At 34.1% G+C, this 21442-nt stretch overlaps 1 protein-coding gene and 1 non-coding gene across 5 annotated transcripts in view; both read right to left on the reverse strand.

The window, feature by feature from the left end:
- Nucleotides 1-21442, reverse strand: part of Dhc64C (dynein heavy chain, cytoplasmic) — a 213896-nt gene that overhangs the window by 123351 nt on the left and 69103 nt on the right. For all 4 annotated transcript variants that reach the window (XM_081771898.1, XM_081771899.1, XM_081771895.1 and 1 more), the window contains exons 22-29: nucleotides 20116-20338; nucleotides 18979-19235; nucleotides 13099-13308; nucleotides 12139-12285; nucleotides 11535-11707; nucleotides 11002-11169; nucleotides 8945-9110; nucleotides 3077-3262 (exon numbers count right to left, since the gene is read on the reverse strand). In XM_081771898.1, coding sequence (XP_081628024.1) covers nucleotides 3077-3262; nucleotides 8945-9110; nucleotides 11002-11169; nucleotides 11535-11707; nucleotides 12139-12285; nucleotides 13099-13308; nucleotides 18979-19235; nucleotides 20116-20338 — 1530 coding nt within the window. The remainder of the gene's footprint in view (nucleotides 1-3076; nucleotides 3263-8944; nucleotides 9111-11001; nucleotides 11170-11534; nucleotides 11708-12138; nucleotides 12286-13098; nucleotides 13309-18978; nucleotides 19236-20115; nucleotides 20339-21442) is intronic.
- Nucleotides 2506-2585, reverse strand: LOC145661234 (small nucleolar RNA Me28S-Gm3255). Its single transcript, XR_014126889.1, has one exon. It is a non-coding gene; the product is annotated as a small nucleolar RNA Me28S-Gm3255 (small nucleolar RNA).

Consider the following 21442-nt stretch of genomic DNA (forward strand, 5'->3'; position numbering starts at 1 on the left):
CAAGACAACGCTAGCCAACCGCCGTAACCTGTTTGTAATAGTTACAAATAATATAGGGTGATTGTTAGAAGTTAGTGTCTCACTGTTAGGAGAAATCAAACAATAATAAGGTACTACACATTTTTATATACACTACAGAAATTAATAAACTATAAAGGTGACCAAGAAAGTTTTGTCGGTTTTTTTTTTTTTTTTTTTTTTTTTTTTTTTTTTTTTTTTTTTTTTTTTTTTTTTGTGGAAGTCTGTGTTCAATTCGCATCACATGGTGAATTGAATGAGAATGGAGATTAGACGAAGGTCAGTTGGTGTGGGTATATCCAACATACTACCTGGTTATGGAAGATCAGTTACACTGTGAACTTGCGTAAGGACAGAGTGAACATGGGACCTCCACAGAGCGTCATGAGGGAGTGTGCAGCTGCAGCGGGACGGAAGGTATGCCAGGCCTTTGGTGAGGGTGTCGTGACTAGGGCTGACAGTGCTGCGGAGGTTTAAAAAGTTTCAGGACAGTAAGGAAATACTCGAAGACGCACCACGTGCCGGAAAACCAACACATGTACAAAATGAAGATCTTTAGGCTGCAACTGAGGCGAACAGTAGCCAGACATGTGAGGAACTGGAACCACAATTCAGTATGAGTGGAGAAACCATTCCTAAGAACCTCCATCAATTTGGAAAGTACTACAAGTTGGGTCGATGGGTCCCACTTGATTTGACTCCGAGCCAGAAGGCAACGCGAGCAAACACCTGTATTTCTTTGCGGTCTTGACTGAGGAAGTAGCCATTTATGGACAGGGTGTTAACATAATGAAAAATGGGTCCTGTACGAAGCTCCACAGAACCGTCATCATTGGTTAACATCCCATGAACCGGTTTCAAAAAAGCCAAAACCAGCACTGCATCAAAAGAAGGTCCTCCTGCGTGTTTGGTGGACTACTTGCGGCATCGCCTATTGGGCTACCAACTAGTCAGAGCATCAATGCAACTGTATACTGTCAGCAGTTGAGACGTGTTCAAGAGAAACTCAAAACTCTGAAGCTACTTCTGAATTGCAAAGGGGTCCTCCTGTTACAGGACAACGCTAAGCGCCACGTGGCTAGGATGACCCGGGACACCATTCTACGGTTTGGATGGGAAACGCTATTGGCAGAACGTTGGCAGAAGGTCGTTGATGCTGATAGGAACTATTTTTGATCTTCACGGTACGTTTTAGGCGACATATCGATGTTCGAAGGTAGTGGGTGAAAAAGCGACTCGCTTTCTTGGTTACCTTTATATTTCAGCATAATTAAAACTACATTTCAGACTGGCAAGGAACGACTTACCTTCTAAACCCATAAAAAATATTTTTTCTCGAAAGTTACGCATCTGAATTTATCCTCAAGCATGGTCATTTTATTCAGCTCGATGGGATTTATCGATTCATATATGTATAATCTTTGAATAATATTATATTTAAACAAGAAATAAAGTTTAGGAGTTAATCTAATTTTGGGATACCTTATTAACCTTATCTTGCTAGTGCTCTAACGAAAGGCTTGATTAGTGAATTCTTTAGAATTAGTTTCATCTTTATAGGTGGTGTGGTTACCATACACCATCAATTTTTTAGGTTTGGAGAAAACTTTAAGATTTTCTCGAAAATTGAGCATGAGGATTTATTCCCATACATACAGTTTTGTTCAATTTAATGATATCTACCAATGGATGTTACATACTTTATCTTTTTTCTTTCTTTCTTCGTTAAACGGTAATACTATTGTAAAATCCACTAAACAGAAATCTATAGAGATATTAGGCATTACCTATAGAGAATTTAAGTTATTTCAAATCTAAACTAGTGCTATATACCATACCAGTATGTATTCAGAATCTGCCAGGATATTATAAACTAATCAAGAAACTATCGTAATCGAGAACTACGAATTACGCAAAAGATTTACTACAAATAATTGAAGGTTCTCTTTCACACACTAACATTACGAAAGTCAAGGAAATATATTAGATTTATACTACGTACATGAAAAAATATGCGTACCTTCCTAAACTCAACAACAAGAGGAGTAACATTAACACTGCGAAATTAAAAAGATACAATAGTGCCAGGAGTTCGTTCTTTCTCTTGCATCGTAAAGAAAAATCTCGCTTTAATTTTATTCATCCTTGCACCATGAAAGTGCAACATACTTTCGTAAGTGTGAATAGATATGTTCGTAACTCAACCTTATTGACGGTAGAAGTTAGAAATATCGAAACAATTCAGAATTAACTTCTCGTGGCATAATGAAAGGAAGTGCTTAATACTTATTCTTCAATTCAAATAGATGCTTATTACCTCAATTTTGACTCCTACATTTATTTCCTCCCATCGTAACAGCACAATTATTTGGCATTTCAATTAATACGCTATTGCAAGTATCTATTAAATCTCAAACAACAGTATTTGTTTGCGATCACTATTATCATGCAACTTAAAAGTATTGAATGCACGAAATAAAATGACAGCACATCAGAAAAACTCAGCTTATATTAATCACAATTGTTCATTAGAGGTGTCAGAAATAAAAGTCATTTATCATCATATGCGCTGTAATTTTTTATTATTATTATTATTATTATTATTATTATTAATAGGGAAGTTGGAACAAAACTTCTAATAGCTTGCTACGGTTTGAAAATACTTTGATGCAAAGCATACTTCATTATCTATTTTTGTTTGTTAAAATATTAGAAGATGCCGCATGATCTAATAAGTCATAATTTAGACACGCTACATAATGCTTGCTATATTCAATCAATATTAAAAACAAGTTGAAATGATTTCTAAAGCAGCTCATATTACGAATATACCACTTCCACTATTAATAAATAAAGTAGAACAATAGATAGACCTTACGAGAAAACAACGGATTTATATATTTACTATCTTGCTTTCCTATGTTATTCAAAGGACAATGATCTTAATACGTTGAGGTGTTTCACTATCTTAGTTGTATTTGCGTAACATTATCTAACCAGTCAAATATATTAAAGAACCACAATCGTAGCATAAAGAATTTTAAACGTAAGATATTACCTGATACTTATCACACCACTGCATGTACGCCTGAGGATCTATAGCTCCTTCTTTGAACTGCTTGATATCTTGAACAGCTTGAGAGAGACATGACGCCAAAGTTACCCTCATTTCTCGCTCGACAAGTGTCAACCACTCGTTGATCTTTGGATGTTCTACTGTTGATACTGGAGTATCGAATTTTACCTACAATTAAAAAGACTCATTTTAATGTTGATCTGAATAATATTTCATCATCTACTTACTTACAGACTACTGCAATAAATTACAAGTTAAATTTCCAAGTTTGGAAAACCAGCATCCGAGTTTATCCAAGATTTAGAGCTCCTATGAAGGAATAATTAATTCTGAAAACATTGCCCTGAGCAAAATAATTGGTAATGATTGGTAATTGGTAATCTTCTGGTAATGATTCAATAAAAAGCAAATGTCATTGTTTTTACAAACAAATTTTCTTTCGAAGTTATTAGCACACATTTTCAGTCAGTAACAATGTCCGATTTTAGATTCGCCAGCTCTCTACAAGATGCTTTGTACGCTAATGTATTACACTATTCTACAAATAGTTCTAAATATTATTCAAATAATCCATATACTTAACATGAAGGAATATGTTTTATTATTCTCGTTTCTCCTTCACTGACATCCCAATAATGTAGCCCTGCGTTCTTTTATTGTGAAAATATAATAATGAAATTATATGTTAAGTTCCAAAATTACATTGTTAACATATCTGAGATTACTTTGTACAAACGTTAGATATGTATATCTCAACTACCGAAGTAATAGCACGTGATTTTAACCAAATGACAAAACTCGTATTCAGTTTGATTCAATTTCATTTAATTCTGGGTTTAGAATTCCTTTCAATAGCAAGACAGATGTGGACCTACAACTTAACGTGGAATCCGAACCACATGAGCTACCGCCGGGAATCGAGCCAAAGGCGTGTATGCTAACCGCTTAGCTATGAGGGAGCTCGTATTTAGTTTGTGAATAGTCATGCAATTACAGTACTTAAGATAAATTACGACACTACTCTTCCGCTCCTGAGAACTATGCAATTACTTCGAAAATAATCCCGTTATGCAATTATATAATTTTCACCTAACAAGAAAATTACATAATAGTTTATAAACAATATGATACGCTCAGGGGTCAATTAGAGGAACACTAATTCATAAAACCTATTCTAATTCCATAATTTTTTCGTTACGTCAGGAATTGGAACGAGCACTATCACATAGGAGTTCAGTAAACTGAATCCTTCAAGTATTTTAAATGTTCATCATTGTAACTTGCCGAATGCGCTCTTCACATTACTATTTGTTACCAATATGAACCTTGTTAGACAGAAATCCAAGAAAATATATCATTAACATCTGCAAAACCTGGAAATTCTGGTTGTGATCGTTTAAAATGTGTCTTCTCTTATCTGAAGAACACGGAAGAATATTGAAGGAAATATTTAGAGAATAAATAGGCAAAAAGTAAGGCTGAAAATACTGTTATGATAGGATGTATGTTCTGGAACAGGTAGGTGAGGAATTTGAGCGCTGCAGAATATACACGACTCGACTAAGTATTGGTGATGTGGACGGCTGGATAGTGGTTGCATCTATGGATGTAAATGAGACTTAATGAATCAATTGTAAAATTATGTGTTATAATGAACTGACAGCGCATGAAATACTTCACAATATAAATAATATTTACCTAAATTGTATTCCTAGACGCTTATATACTTTCCAACATTTCAGATACTTAAGTGAATACCCATTGCCGATAATTACAGAGACTTAATACATGTTACATCAGTGGTGATACCGAAATTACAAGCATGTGAAGAACTTTTTGCACAACATGTATTAGGCCCCTATGATCCTTGAGAAGGATACTCACGTAAGTATACGAAATATTAGAGTTTTTCAGCTTCTAGGAACAGCATTAGGTAAGTATTACTTTTATCTGGGTTATATCGTAGCAGTATGTTGGCAAATCAAAGTAATATTGAGTATAGAGAGGGTTTTACCTTTGAGTTTCCGAAATTTCTACGGAAAAGGGGCGGGATGTTTTAATAACCAGCTCTAATGAGAGTAAAATATCGGAGAAAGTAGGAGAAGCACGACTTCGAGGTGAGGTTACACAGACGAGTATTTTTGTTTCAGGAATTCAGAATAGAGGATTGTGTGGTAGTACATCCTTTTCCTGATGAGTTTTTCATAATTTGTTTGCGCATAAAATTAAAGATTATCCTCATTTGGAATGTATGATGGCCAGGGCATAAGGTAAGAGGTTTGGTATAGCAAGAGTGAAGACTACTGAAGTGGAGGTATTGCATGTTAGTAACTTTCACATGTATCGTACGATTTCAACACGTTTGTTCAAGTCTGATTACATCAAAAAAGGTTATATTTGAAAAAAAAAAAAAAGAAAAAAAAAGATCAGGCGGGTTTAACCGAGCATATGTCGTTTAAGGATAGTAGGAATACAGGTAAAGAAATCAGGAAGTGATTAGTAGAGGAAAGTGTGTTGTTATATGGGAGTCTCATGATTAAACCACCATGTCATGAAAACTATTCGCGTACCGTTGATTTGAAGGCTGATTTTAAATGTGAATCATGTTTATAACTAGGACACATTAAGCAAGCTGGAATATAAATTGTATCCTAGCACATACATGAAAATTAAGTGATTAATGGACACGAGCTGGATTGTCTTTAGGGTATGATGGATAAGCTTGACATGAACTGGAGACGAGACAGTGGGGGAAATATATACTAGACTACTAATACTTAAAACAGTGGGTTTTCCTGGATTTTAGGGTTTGTAAATTTTAGGTAGAAGATGGATTATTTGCCTGCCTTTTTGATGGCCCCAAATAGTCTTAATCTGTTACTGTAGTTCTTTTTCTTTCTTCTCATATTCACTCTTTCAAGAGACTCCTTTGTGTTTTTGATTATATTACTTTTACTAACTGTAATATTTTTTTATTAATTTGCATTTACAAAATTTAATCTACATTGTACCTTTACACTATCTCATTTTTCCTGTCGTTGAAGTATTTACTCTGTGTTTTTCTTTCTTTCTTTTCTTCTGATATTTTTATGTCATTTTTACCTTAAGTTGTGCGTGTTATTGTAATTTTTATTATATTTATTGTGTTCATTTCCATTTATTCAGAGTGTATTTTACTTTTGCACTTTCTTTCAAAGCAAAGATCTTACAATAAAATCACATGGCTCAACCTATAAGAGAAGTTCAATAGAGGAACTTGAACGATCCAACTTTTCTTTTGGCTTCGATTCACACACATTTTGCTAATGTGTCCCTATCGTCAATCAGTACTGAAAAACACTCTTCAAACAAGGAAACACCTATCTTACCCCCCCCCCCCAAAAAAAAAATCAAACCTGGATAATACTGAACAAGAACTAAAACCCATTACCACTCACAGCCATCCCAGCCTCCATTCTCTCAAAAACTCGAATTACTTATTTCATACGCAAGCACCTCAAATGAATCCTAAAAGGCTTTCTTAACCCGTACGTAAATCTTTTACCGAAGGCTTCCCCAACCTTTATGTCCTCTTTATTAGAACTGGTTATTTGAAAGATTCCAGACCTCGACCAAATAAATACCCGAAACCAAGATGTAAAACCTGTAAATATTCGGTATCAATTTGACGTTCCAACATCCAACTGTAACAGTAAGACTTACTTTCCATCGTTCTGGTTGCAATTCTTACAACCTCGTTTACATCCTTAACTCACACTGTCTAGCCTTCTTGATCCGCATCAACGATAACTCGTATCCGTACAGTGTTCAGACTCTCCATCTACCAGTCTCAGAACACACAATGTGTCACAGCAGTATATTAGGATCACACATCTGCATATCTTCAAAAACTCTAATCCTCACCCTCCTCTTCCACGTCACTCAAAAAAAGATGGAATGGTGTTTTCCATCTTAGCCGCCTACATCTCGCCTGGTTTTAATATTCTATCACGATAACACCTCTCCTTTTCTTTTTCGTTAACTTCTAACATTCAAGTGCCACCCTAATTATTAGTTCCTACATATTTTTATTTACGTTTTATTTTTCTTTCTATTTTTTATTACTATTTTTTCTCTTTCTATCGTAGTTTAGACTTTTATAAGTGATGTAAGTTTTTAGGTGCACCTCAAATTAGGGAAGTTTTGTTGCCAGGAAACATAAGACTTGCAAGATATTAAAACCTGACTACTAAACGGCTGAGGTCTAATCAATCGAAATTAACAATAATTTTCGCAGCACAAAGTACACAATCATATTATTTATTATGGAATTTGTACAAGCGCAAACTTTATTATATACGAAGATACTTACACGGTAGTTATAAACAAAAGTACACTGAATGAACTATATTTTGCTTCGCTTTCTCTCCATGTCCCTCAGAAAGAGATGAAGAGGGACTTACATTACCATCCTGACACCCAAATTTAAGCTATCAGTGTCGAATTATAACTAATTTCGACCAGCAATGTCACCAATAATGGAAGGCTGGGAACACTTAAAAATTTTAAATACAAAAGGAAAGCAAGCAATACATCATTTGAAAGAACCAGCGAAACAAACATTCTGTGCAACTATGGAATCCCTGTGTAACTTCTATCTAAAATGTCAGTCAAGTCAATTTTGTAAATTGACCTATAAGTAAGTCTGAACTCATTTCTTGTATTTTCTGATGAGTAAAATTGGAAAAAATGAGAAAACAATTCACTAATTTGAGAGGATTACAGTTTAAGCTACTAAAATTCGATCAAGGGCAAGCTAGAATGGATTACCTGAAGTAATTCAAAAATTTTAAACAAAAAAGAGAAGTCATTAAAATTAAATGAATCTGTGGCCTGAATCGAAAATGGGGATGTGTACATTAATATCTGAAATTTGTTTGCACATCATTTTGAATGAGCATCACATAGAAACATCACAGCTGAATGAAGATTTTTATCTTGCAAAGAATTTCAATCAATGTACTACCAAATCCTTCACTAATTAATAAAATTGTGTCCCATTGCTCTTGACGAATCTGCTCAAATCTAATAAACTCAAAAGGTCATTTTCCCAAATCAATGTAATACGGGTTTCGATTTTTTTTTTCTTTCTTTCTTTTTGCTATCTTAATCGTAAAGAAAATAGAGGGTATATTGAGACTGACTACGTCACTTTGTCAAATTTATTTGTTTATTACTTTGAATACAGGTTATACTGAGAAAACGTCTCGCCAAGATCTTTCAAACGATATGTTGCTACACTCCCTTTACTTTTAATACAGTACAATATTTGAGTGCTCCTCCTTGGTGATGCTCCAGGTCAAATTTCATTAGCTCAAAATGTTCAGAACACCTGGTATTGAAATTTAAGTAGTTTGAATTCTTCACTTATCCTATATTTAACCGTAATCTAACCTAAATCCACAACCTATCCTACCACTGGTTCAGATCAAGACGAAATGCATAGTAGCTGAAAATTCAGGCCATTGTTTCTACTGTATACTTTCTCATTTCTATTGAATACTACTATTGTGTAGAATTTACTAAATAACATTACGGTGTTGCAAAACAATAAAATAATGTCACAGAACATTTAAAACTGTAACTTTGTTACCACTGAAACAAAAATTGTATGGATATTACTGTTCCAAATGCATGTGATAAGAATGTAGAATCATGACTTGTGCAAGATTAAAGTTCGTTGTTCTAAAATCTTTAGAAAGACGTATTATATACTGCTGTTTATTCAACACTTTTAGTAGCACTTGTTACTAGCTTCATGCATAGCATGCAAAAATATGAAACTTTTGTAAACAATTTATTTGTTCTCACCTCTTCTCCCTCTCTTGATGCAATGCCAGTGATGACTGTGTTGTCCTCGTTCAGAATGATTGCTGCGACTCCTGCAAACATCTTTTTGAAGTGCTTTTGAAGTCTTGCAATGTTCTTGCTGTTGCCAATGATCTCCAGCAAATCTTCATCACCAACGAAGTAGAACCTGATAGTACAATAGTGCAATTTTATTAAATATTACTACCAATAGTGCATTTTTATTAAATAATAGTAAGTACTACAGCCATAAACAAGAATAACACGGCAACAGTTATACGCTATGTAGAACGTTTATTTTATGACGGACTTTCCCTAAGTTAATAGGAATACTACTTAATTATGAACACGATAAAAAAGTAAGGTGAAGCAATATAGGTTGTGACTGGTAATAAATGTAAGGAAATTTCTATTACGTACGTTTGCTCCGAAGTTCCAGAAAAACCAACTTAACAGGGAATGAGTTTCGCCAATGGTAACTTAATATATTTAAAACCTTTTATTTTAAAAAATCCAGGTGGTTTATCTCTTTTCAAGACTAACTACCACAACTGTACAGGGATATCATATAGAAAATTAAAGTATTTTGCATATCTTGTATTACTTAATTGCCTCTCCCTCAAATTTTGTTTCCTATTTGGTAAATCAAAATGAAAATCATAACATATTATACGGCATATATTAATATCTTTAATTAAAATAAAGATTTCAGACAGTCTGAGCAGATTTAGTTCCACTAATGAAAAATGTTGAAGCTTTCTAAAGATTCATCATCAGATTTTTTGTAGGACCTTGGCATTTTTTTTTTTTTTTTAACTTCGCAGATAACTATGCACACTGAAAATAATATATATATATATATATATAAAACAGGTGAAAAATAAAATAGTTGTCTAATTTAACTCCAGCCTGTACAGTCTTATTTATACTGCACTTAGAAATTCCGTCATAAAATGAACGCTCTTTTATAAAATTAGCGGTGAGATATTCAATATTCCTAATTACCATCCTTAATTTTATATCTAACACTAGTTTCTATATTTTACTTAAATTTCATTGATCAGTTATAACTTTTGCTCTTTTAGTTAAAATTTATTTAAACTCTTTCAGTCTTACTTTTCTCAAGACTGCAGAATCATGACTTGTGCAATATTAAAGTTTGCTGTTCTAAAATGTTTAGAAAGACATAATATATACTACTGTTTATTTCACTATTCACTGATTCTTGTTTCAAAGGCTGCGTCTTGGCATTCCGATATTACTAAACATCCATCTGTTAACTACATAGGACAGAACTAACCTAAATTACGCTATTTTAACAGCGAAGTTTTAATACTTTTATTATCCACTTCTCCCCCAATATTTTTTAAATAATTTCATTCTATCTTTGCAATCACAGTTGATTTTCAGCCGAAATATTGATAAAAATACATTTACTCAGATACTGAGGACTTCGTAAAGTGAAAATAAATCTTGCTTCTTTTCTGAGCCAAAACTGCCTATTACTGGTATATGAAAGAGGTTGAGCAAATATGTAGTTCTTAACATTAGACAGCGACAAAATTCAGGCACTTTATATACTGAAGTTCTGCATAAAAGAAGTAATACCTAAAACGTACTGTACTGTCTTCCCTTACTTCTCAATATATGATGTTTAGCGTCTCAGACTATCACGTTGATCACAATTATATGAATGTCTATATTGTAGCCATTTTGAAATTCACAGCCACGAAACCCTAGAATGAAGTGATTTGATTCCTGATATTATAGTGATAATATAATACTCCAATTTAAAGTATTCTCATGCAATCTATTTTACAGGTGTGTATAGTACTCCCCCCGCCCCCAAAAGCAATTACTGATACTATAAATCGAAACAATATGTGACCAAGATTCCAAAATTTTCCTTCTCACTCGTTGCAACTGCATACAACAACTACTTGTTCCCACATTCCCCTTCAAACAAAAGCTTAAAATTGTGTCACATTCGAAAACAAGAAAAGTGAACACGGGCACATTTTTATTAAATATATCATTTTAAATTCTTCTAAACTTCATACCGTGGGAACGAAGATCTCTCTCTTTCCAGATACTCTCCCAACGCCTTCTGGATTTTTCCCAGGAGATCAGCAAGCCTCTCAAGAGATCTCTGGACTCCAGGGATGTTGAGGACGTCCATCACCATCGGAGATTTTGTCACTTTCTTCATCAATCCCAAAAACTCAGAACTGGAGGAAAGAAAGAAAATATGATCATGCTTAGATATATAACAGAATATGGAATAAAGAAACAAAATATCTTCATGCTATGATATATATAAAAGAATATTCAATGTAATTATACTCTATTATAAATCAGAAGGAAAACACTCTGGATGTTCTAAACTGAGCACACATACCACCAATAAATATGTAAACCCTTCTATCATCATACAAAGATTTCCACAACAAAAATGTATTATATATGTTCGAAATTATGAGGCTTCTTGCTCATAGAAATAGTAGTTTTCTTTCACCACTCATGTAAACTTCGTACGTAAATAAAAAAAAAGAAGTAAATCGAATATTTTTTTCTGAAATAAAAGTAAATTTACCTGATGCTCTGGAATCGGGAAGTTTCAACAGGCAGCAATGTTTTGATGTCTGCACTGCCTGAGAAGATTCCTTCAAGGTACACCCATCGTCTCTGCACATCAATCCATACATCGAACAAAGCATTGATTCTGTTCAGTTTTTCTTCCCATGTCAGGGCTTCCTCTTCAAACACCTAGAAACAACGAAGGAAAAATGATCACTCATGGGAATAAAAAGAACGAGGCAAATTAGTATCAATGCAAGTCACTTAAACTGAAACTGACAGTTATGGGTTCTCATCTTTCTCGAAACAGCTGAATATTAACAATATTTCGTATCTACCGACTAGAAAAACCTCACAGACCCATTAAAACTTTACATTCTAATTATGAAAAATCTACCCCTTCCCCAAAACGACAGTAATCAAAACAACACTCACACATAAATGTAATTAGGTTTTCAAAAAATAAATAAATAAAAATAAAAGAATCTCTTCCTAAGTATTTCTTAGGGGTCATTAATTTGCTATACATGAAAAACTTGAAACTATAGTCTTGCTAAACAGACATGTATAATACAAAACTAATGCTACTCACAAATAGAATTACGTATTGCGGAGCTCACCTTGTAATACGGCGACAGTTTCATTGCGGCTACTGAGTTGATATGTTCTTTCACTTTGTTGAAAAGGTCATCCCAGCCTCTGATCAAGCGACACTTGTTTTGGTAATTGATGAGGTCCAGTTCGTAATTCTGCCATGATTCTCGCACCTACGTTTAAGAGCAGTTATTAATTTCTAATTCTCAAAGTAAACACTGTAAGCTTTGTGCATATATATATATATATATATATATATATATATATATATATATATATATATATATATATATATATATATATATATATATATAAACTCCTACATTATCATGCTAAGATTCAATAAAAGAATATTTAATGTAATTATATTCAATTACAAATCAGAAGGAAAACGCGCTAGATGTTTCTACTATGACTACAGATACCCCAAACAAACATACAAATCTTGCTGTCCTACAAGGTTTTCCCCAACAAAAAATGTTCTAAGTAGTCAAGTATGCACGTTCCAAATTATAAGATTTCTCGTTACATGAGCTATGAGCTAAAAAAAAGTTTAACCATATTAAGTATTATATCATCAACTGTGAAATTCTGACTTAAATATTCACTAGTCGGCTAGCTTTCAAAATTTAACATTGGAAATCGAAAACTGACGAAAACTCAGCTATGGCTTCAGAAAATCAGGTCTTCAGATCAGTTCTCTGTATTTTGATGCTAACATCTTTGTTTACTTCATAAAATGTTTACTTAGTAAAACCACGGAAGTAATCTAAATAGCTTTTCCATTTATTTATATACCAATTTATTAACTTGGTAAAACATTCGTAGTCCTGAAAATGTACAAAAAGTAGTACAATCTAAACTATCTATATCGTATTAATAAATTTTGAATTTCTCAATATATTAAGAAACTAAATTATGAAGAAAGTAATTGCCAAGGAAAAGATTAACGATAAAGAAATACTAATTAAATTCTCACTTCCTACCTGTTTCAAGAATTCCTCCAAGGCCATCTCTCCCTGTGCAACTAGGATGATATCCTTCACAATAGCTTCATTCTTCTGCAAATTTACGTCCCACACTTGGCCTAATGTTAGATCGGACAAAATCCAATTGACCTTCAGTTGCTTCATTAACTGCTTCCAATGTCGTTCTTTCAAAGCATCGGATTTCAGTTCCACTATCATCATGTTCACCTGAAATTATAAATAAACCCGTTAGTAATTTCACACTCGAGTCTGAAAAAAAACTAAATGAAATCTAAGTTTTACGTCCCACGCTTATGCCGGATAGGCTAAAGGAGACTGTGATTATGAGAAATGAATAAAATGGTGGAATGAAGAAAGTGAGAGGAAACGGGAGAATCCCGAGAAAACCCACGAGCACGGTGTTTGTCCACTACAAAGTCCACACGGCGCGAGCTGGAATCGAACCAGGGATCCGAAGCACCGGAGGTGAGCCACCGACCCCCCCCCCCCCCCCACACACACACACTTGAGTCTGAATATATACCTAAGTTAATAAGGAGAATGCCTGTCACATTATTACTGACTTACTAAAACTAATCTTAGTATGCCTGTACATTTACATCCTGAAAAAATTTCAAGAGCTCTTCATTGGTCACGATGTACGAATACAAACTAACACTAAAATCTCTCATATCTAACAGTCAAAATTGAAATACACAGAAATTATAACTTCTTCATGTGAAAGAAGTAAGTAGTGTAAGAAAGCACTCAAGTAACTAATTTGTCAAAACTGAAACACACAAAATTATAATAATATAACTAAAGACAATTTTCCAACAGGACAGGTTAATAAGGTCAGCTTTATTATTAAATATAACTTTAATTCTCAGTAATTTGAAGATCTGATGACGAAGTTAAGTCGAAAATTGAGCTGAATAATTGCAAGCTACCACAGCAGTAAATTTCAGCACAAAACGCTTCCATGTTATGTTCTGTCTTTAATGATAGCATGACATTAGGAAGTTTGTTTAAATTACAAGATGTTAGTGGCTTGGAAACTAATACTAAAATGAGATCTTCCAGGAATGAAAGCTTAAGAATGTCAATGTTGAAATACGATATATAAACTCGATACTACTAAGAACTATTTGGTCTAGGAATTAATTCGTGCGGGTGGACAAGAGATGGCGCAACGAACGGAGCGTCCCACAGTTCCGTGTATCCACACATGTGTTGCAAACCCCTGTCATCGCGTATCGTTCGTAGTATAGGGCAGTGGATTAAAGCGTCAACAACACCAGTTTGTAGTTAAGTGAACATGGCGCAATTTGTGCCTGATAAAGTGTTTTTGCGGGGTGTCCTGCTGCATTACTTTAACATGCAGAAAAGTGCGACTGAAAGTCATCGTATTTTGGTGGAAGTGTATGGTGACCATGCTCTAGCTGAGCGAACGTGTCAGAAGTGGTTTGCACGGTTTAGAAGTGGTGATTTCGGCTTGGCAGACCAAGAGCGAGCTGGACAGCCAAAAAAATTTCAAGACGAAGAATTGACAGCATTGCTCGAGCAGGATTCGTGTCAAACGCAGGAACAACTTGCAGCAGCATTAGGCGTTGATCAAACAACAGTCTCCAAACGCTTGAAAGCCATGGGAATGATTCAAAAGATGTCACATTGGGTTCCACATGAATTGAAAGACAGAGACGTTGAAAGACGAAAAACCATTTGCGAATTGCTGCTTCAACGACAGAGCAGAAAGGGGTTTCTGCATCGAATTATTACGGGTGATGAGAAGTGGATCCATTACGAGAACCCTAAACGAAAAAAGGCCTGGGTGAAACCAGGTGAACCAGGTCCATCACAACCAAAACGAGATATTCACTGTGCAAAGGTTATGCTGTGCATATGGTGGGATATGAAAGGTGTGGTGTACTATGAGCTGCTGCAACCGGGTGAAACTATGAATGGAGAACGTTATCGACGACAATTAATGCGTTTGAAGCAAGCTCTGGCCAGAACACGACCAGAATGGGAGAACAGACATGATAAACTTATTGTTCAACATGATAACGCTCGCCCACATGTCGCAAAACCGGTCAAAACCTATTTAGAAAATGTCGGATGGGAAGTTTTACCCCACCCGCCGTATTCACCAGACGTTGCTCCTTCGGACTACTACTTGTTCGATTGCATGAACAATGATTTGATTGGACAGCGGTTTACTTCTTCAGAAGATATCGAAACATGGGTCTCTGACTGGATCGCTTCCAAGGATGAGGACTTCTTTCGCCACGGAATCCGTACATTGCCTGACAGATGGGCGAAAGTGGTGGCTAGCGATGGACAATATTTTTCTTAAGGTATTTATGTATTTTGTGTTTGTACTACAGCTTCAATGTGTGCGTACCAACCGCACGAATTAATTCCTAGACCAAATAGATTACTTGTACTCAAGAATTACTATAATCAGCTGGAAGCAACCGAAACTCTTGAAGGAAATGAGTGACTCAAATGTAGGGCAAAGACGACACTATAGACCAAACTCAATCTCAACTACTCCGTTTGATAACTTACTTTATCGTCATCAGGACTAATCTACGTGATGTGGATTCTTTTTTAGGAAAATAACTTTCTCAACTCAGAAGTCAAGACTCATTTTTTTTAAATTTATATACATAAATAAAGAAAGGAAGGAAGGAAGGAAGGAAAGAGAAAAAATATATAAGTAGACAAGATATTATGGTTGGTAAGTTGTAAATGTAGATGTAGGTTAATATCAAAATACTGTATGCTGGGGAAGGGCTTTAAAAATGAACCGCTAGGGGATAAGTTTATATGGACGTTGCAGAAGATACACGCCCCAATATAAAGTGGAGTAAATTTATCAGAAAAGGGAAAATGTTCCACATAGAATTCTTGGCTATACGACTGGCTTCCAACGATTTTTTTAATCGTTGAAGGTTTTCTACGATTCTCATCAGAAAGAAATTTATTGTGTACAAAGAAAATAATTTCCTGCTCTGTCTGGTGGTTCACCAGGCATTGACTTATGACAGACATTTTGTGAGAAGGAATTTTCTGTCTATTGTAATGTATCGCACATTTGTTTTCGAAGTGCAGGAAACATTTTCTGTGCTAAATATATACGAACTGAATATAATTCCTGTCCGATATGAAGAGGTTATTAAACTAATCAGACGAAAAGACAACAGTCCGTAAAAGGAGGGTTCTGTCCAGTGATATTACTTATATTTTTCAGCGAAGTGAAAATCTCTGTACTATGCTATGAACTGTTAAGGAAGGTTTCGCTGTAGATAATTGATATATAGAGGCTGAAAATTTTGTACAGCAGAAATTTAATGACAAAGAGAACTACTAGAAAGAGTTTTTAAGTTATTTTCGATTCCTGGTATCCGACATTGAATATGTCCGTCTATGGTAGGTGAAGGTGTTTGCTGCTCATAAGAAACAGGAAAAAAAAACTGTAATGTGGAATGATGGTGGAATTTATTCGGATACGAGTCAACTACGAATTTGGGAAAATCAGAAATAAATAGTTGATGCAAGCGAAAAGAATTAAGTTTTAGCAACGTGGAAAGATGGAAAGAAGGGTACAAAGGTAAATGAAAATGAGGTAGACACAGCGCTTATTATAGTGCGAGAGGTCCCTCGTTTGATCTCAGGCCAACTGAGCTTGAAGTAGACAACGATGTGTCCGTGGGTTCACAGTTGTTTCTCACATTTTAATTTCACCAATTCTTTCCCCATTATTCACTTTAAAATATCATCCTCTTCTTTAACTTACAAGGCATATGTGTACCAGAATTAAGAGACAATCATAGCAAATATTTTCCAATTACTGCAACTTGAGAGGTCTACTTGCAATACAGTCTTTCAACAAACCTTTTTGTCTTGATATAGGAGTTATTCTTTTAATAGTATACCAGAGACGTCTTCTCTCTTCTGTTATATCACTTATCACTTCACCTTCCCCTAACTTTTTTTTTTTAAGTATCTTCACCAGTATCTTTTCCTCATTTTAATTACAGTCAGTATTAGCCACTAAAATGTTTAGGTGCCCCTTTACTGGAATAATTTCAGTAATCAACGCTCTTGCTATCCTCAGCTAGTAAAGTGAAGAACGTCGGCTTCTAAAATTTGTTTACATGATATTGAACTTCTCATTTCCCACAAAACATTATTAATAGTCTCATCTTTTACTTTTTGATGATTACCCTTCCAAACACAAATTAAAAAGATTTGAAAATAACTGTACTTATTAATTTATACAAACAGTACTTCTTGGCATTACCGGCATTTACAGCCTTAAGCCCAACACGTACGATGGATGTCGTCCCTCAACGAGCATATTATCCCTGGAAGAGGGTAAGCGCCTGTGACCTGTATGCCTGTATGTTAGGGACCATCCCGGAATTTGCCTGGTGTAAATGAGGAAAAACAACTCAGGAAAGCTGGCCTAGGAGAACTGTTACATCTTTTCGAATGAGTGTCCCTACCTGAATCGAGCCCGCGATCGCTGGCACAAAATCCAAGCGATTGTGACTATTTGAGAATACTAATTTTACACAAATTAAATAAAATATATATACAACACGGGACTATGTATTGATACGAACATCTTTAACAATTTCTAATCCTCCCATGTTATCATTATGGCTATTTAAATTGTGAAGTGTTTGAACATATTTGTGCTTTGAATATAGTATTTTATTTGAGTACAGGTTTTTTTCTTTCTTTCTTTCTTTCTTTCTTTAAGCTAGTGTTTGGAGAGGTAACCAACAAAAGAAAAACGAGAAAGCGAAGGTGATTAACAAATATAAAAAAGGAGGAAGCAAAAAAACTAGTAGTGTTTCCAGTTTTTCCTTAAAGGCTGGGTTGAAGTTACTCCAGTAAAGAAATCAAAGAGCACTATAAAAAGGTTTATAGTTATTATTCTTAAATATGTACCAGATAAGTAACACCTTCAATATTGCTTTCTCCTTTTGAATTTTTTGCATTTTTTTGCACACCCACCTCTTGCCGCTTAACATTGCCTTCGCGTAAAGTCCGTGTTTGTTTCGTCCAACACAATGCTTCACACAAAGGTTTGCCAAGTTCGTTATCCACATTCACTTATTCGTTCAAAGATTACATGTGAAGGCATCCTTCGCTTTTCTTATTCCTGCTTTTATTTCTCGTTCGCATTTTATAATCGTTTATCACCTAGATACTGCTTCCCAGATACAGAAAACCATTTTCCTTTCTTTCCTCCTATCTCTACAGTTGATAATCACAATACTCACTCGTCTTTTTAACGCTTATTTTTATTTTATATTCTTCGTATGTTTTCATCTAGTCTTTCACCATGTTACTTTTCGGTTCACATTTCAAAACAACCCTAAGCAGTAGTAGTTCACTTTAAAATATATATATATATATATATATATATATATATATATATATATATATATATATATATATATATATATATATATATATATATATATATCAAATAAAGCTACCGAAAAGGATTTTTGTTGAACTACTGTTCCAATTACACTTTCCTCTGTCATGTCTTATCTTACACCATTTTCTTATTAATTGATATATATGCTTCTGATGACTCCGATTATTCCATTCCAGCCCATCTTGTTTACGATTATCAGAGCTCCCTTGTTCCTTAACACAAAAGATTCTTCTAGGTCAATACATATTACATACATATCCTTGCATTTTTCTACAAGTTTTTATTGCCTAAAAATCCCAGGAGCATTTATTATTATTATTATTATTATTATTATTACACCGAGTTTGCATGTATATATTGGGAGAAGAAATTATTCGCGCCACCTTTAAGGCAAAATACTACCCTCGATACACTGTTTGGACATGTTTCCATACCTTTGTATAGCCTTGAAGTAATTTCTTCACATATTCATACGACGAATATTGTCGCAAACGGGCTGGAAGTTCCTTCAGCTGTGTCACTAATCCATCCAGCTGTTGTCTCAATTTTCGTGGCTGAACAGACAACCATGGCTTCTCCCTGAGCTCATCAATATGTGACCAAATTCTTGATAGTTCAGACCATACTCCTCGAAGATCCTGAAGTTCCTCGAAAACAACTTGCATTCTATCTTCACTTGTGCTGATTCCACCTGGAATAGTTTTTCTCACATTAATGAAATATAGTATTTAACTTCCTTGATTATTCGTCGGTATATTTATACACTACCTAAAGAAATTAATTTTTGGAATAAATGCTAAGCGAGGTAAAGCATTAATTTTTGGAGTTAAGCGAAGTAAATGCTTAACAAAGTTATTTAAATCGCGAAAGTAAGCTACTGCTTTTGAAAACAAAATGGAATGAAATGTTATCTTTTAATGTAAGGCTTCAAAAATATCCTTTAGGCTACAGGAAAAACTAAAATACGAGTAAATAATGGGCTAATGAAGTGTTAATTCATCGCAAAGCTTTGGAATCTATTAGCGTAGCGAAGATTCACTTTACTATTGGGCCAACTGAAATTCCATTACTTTTCACAAAGAAATATCTTAGGCATACTTCCACATGTGTTTATTCAAGTAAACTTATCCCAATGTCATTAAAAGAAAGAAGTCAAACTGTTTCATATATTTAATTAAATACATTCACACAATTTAGTAGGCAGACATTTTCAAATGAGCACACGAATATATATAGGCACCTACGAAAGTTAAGTTTTGATTAATGGGATATTAAATCAAATTTTATTTATCCTTCAAGATTTCAACAAAATCATTCTGCGTAATACAACTTTTGATAGAACGATTACGAAAAATGACTAATACAATAAACAAGATTAAAAACAAAAAATGAATAGAACTCTCTCGTGGCTATATGATTATGGTACAGGTCTGGATTTGATTCCCAATGGGAGCTCATGCAGTTCGAATCCTACGTTAATCCGTGGGTCCACGTCCTAAACCCGTTGCTAAACTGCAATCATAAAATCAATGAATAAGACACAAAATATGTCTACGTTACAAAACATGTACCTGGTTCCTGAAGCTCGAGCGCTTCTTTTGCTTTCGCAACATTGTCTCTTTCCTCCTTGAGGCGAGTATATTTGCTCTCAAAGAGCTGCAGCTGCTGAAGAGCATCATCAGGCCTCAAATGGCCTTCCACCGGTTTACTTCTCTCCCAGTCATTCAAGAAGTCATTCGTTCTTGCTTCCACAGCTTTGTCCTCAGCTACAATCTTCATTTGAAGACTAGCCACCTATAACAAACGTAAACAATACAATTTACAAGCTACAACAAAAAGTATCTGGTTCTGTAATTTCATTCAATAATCAGGCTGATACATCTTCAAGCAAGTTCTTTCAATGACTATTGATTAAAATATTGCTAATGCAAAAATACTTTGAATAACACGGTTAACTGTTCTCACTAAACGTCCGAGCAATGTAAAACCGCGTTGTTCGAGTCTATTTACAGTGGGTTTAAATTAAATTGGTTCATCACAAAAAATTAGGATAAGAAACACGTTTAAAAATGTAAGAAAAATTTTATTTTCATATAAATTCCTTTTAAATATGAAAAAATACATATATATATATATATATATATATATATATATATATATATATATATATATATATATATATATATATGTATATATATATATATATATCCTTAACTGTTGTTAAATTTACTTTATGATAAAAAATACACTAGTAGTCGTGAAAGCCTACTGAATATCTAATGCATAAACTTGCTTCTCGATGTATCACAAGCCAATACGACTCACCTTATACATTATTTTTATATACAATTCATAACTATGTAATTAAAAGCCATGTCGGAGGAAACCCGGCATTAATCAAAACTGCGTTATGAAAGGTATTCCTGTACATCGAGAGCACACTACTGTAATTAAGTATTTCAATCGTTACCAAATAAGCCTACTGAATTATATGATTACTTTAGCTAACATCTACGATAAAATTTGTAAATTAACTTAATATGAGCTATCAAACAAACTAATAAAAATTAAATATACTCATTTATTAAAGAAAAAATACGTTACAAATACGTTTGTAAAATGTAAATGTACAATATTCATTAAAACTATACGGGTTTCCTGTATGTCTAAATAAATTAGAATTTGATGCACTTTAACTAAATAAAGTATAAATTAGTAAAATAAGATTACTAAGGAAAATTATTTTCAATACAAAACGATCTGTATTTCAGAGTTAATTTACATTAAATCACTTTAGATCGGATCTGAGTTAATGTGCTTCCCTCACTTACAGCAGTATTCCTCTCATTCTTGAACACTACACTGATTCACTTGTTCAAAACTTGCTTCAGATTCAAA

The sequence above is a fragment of the Thermobia domestica genome, chromosome 9, assembly GCF_964235325.1.
Source record: "Thermobia domestica chromosome 9, izTheDome1.hap1.1, whole genome shotgun sequence".
Lineage (NCBI taxonomy): Eukaryota > Metazoa > Arthropoda > Insecta > Zygentoma > Lepismatidae > Thermobia > Thermobia domestica.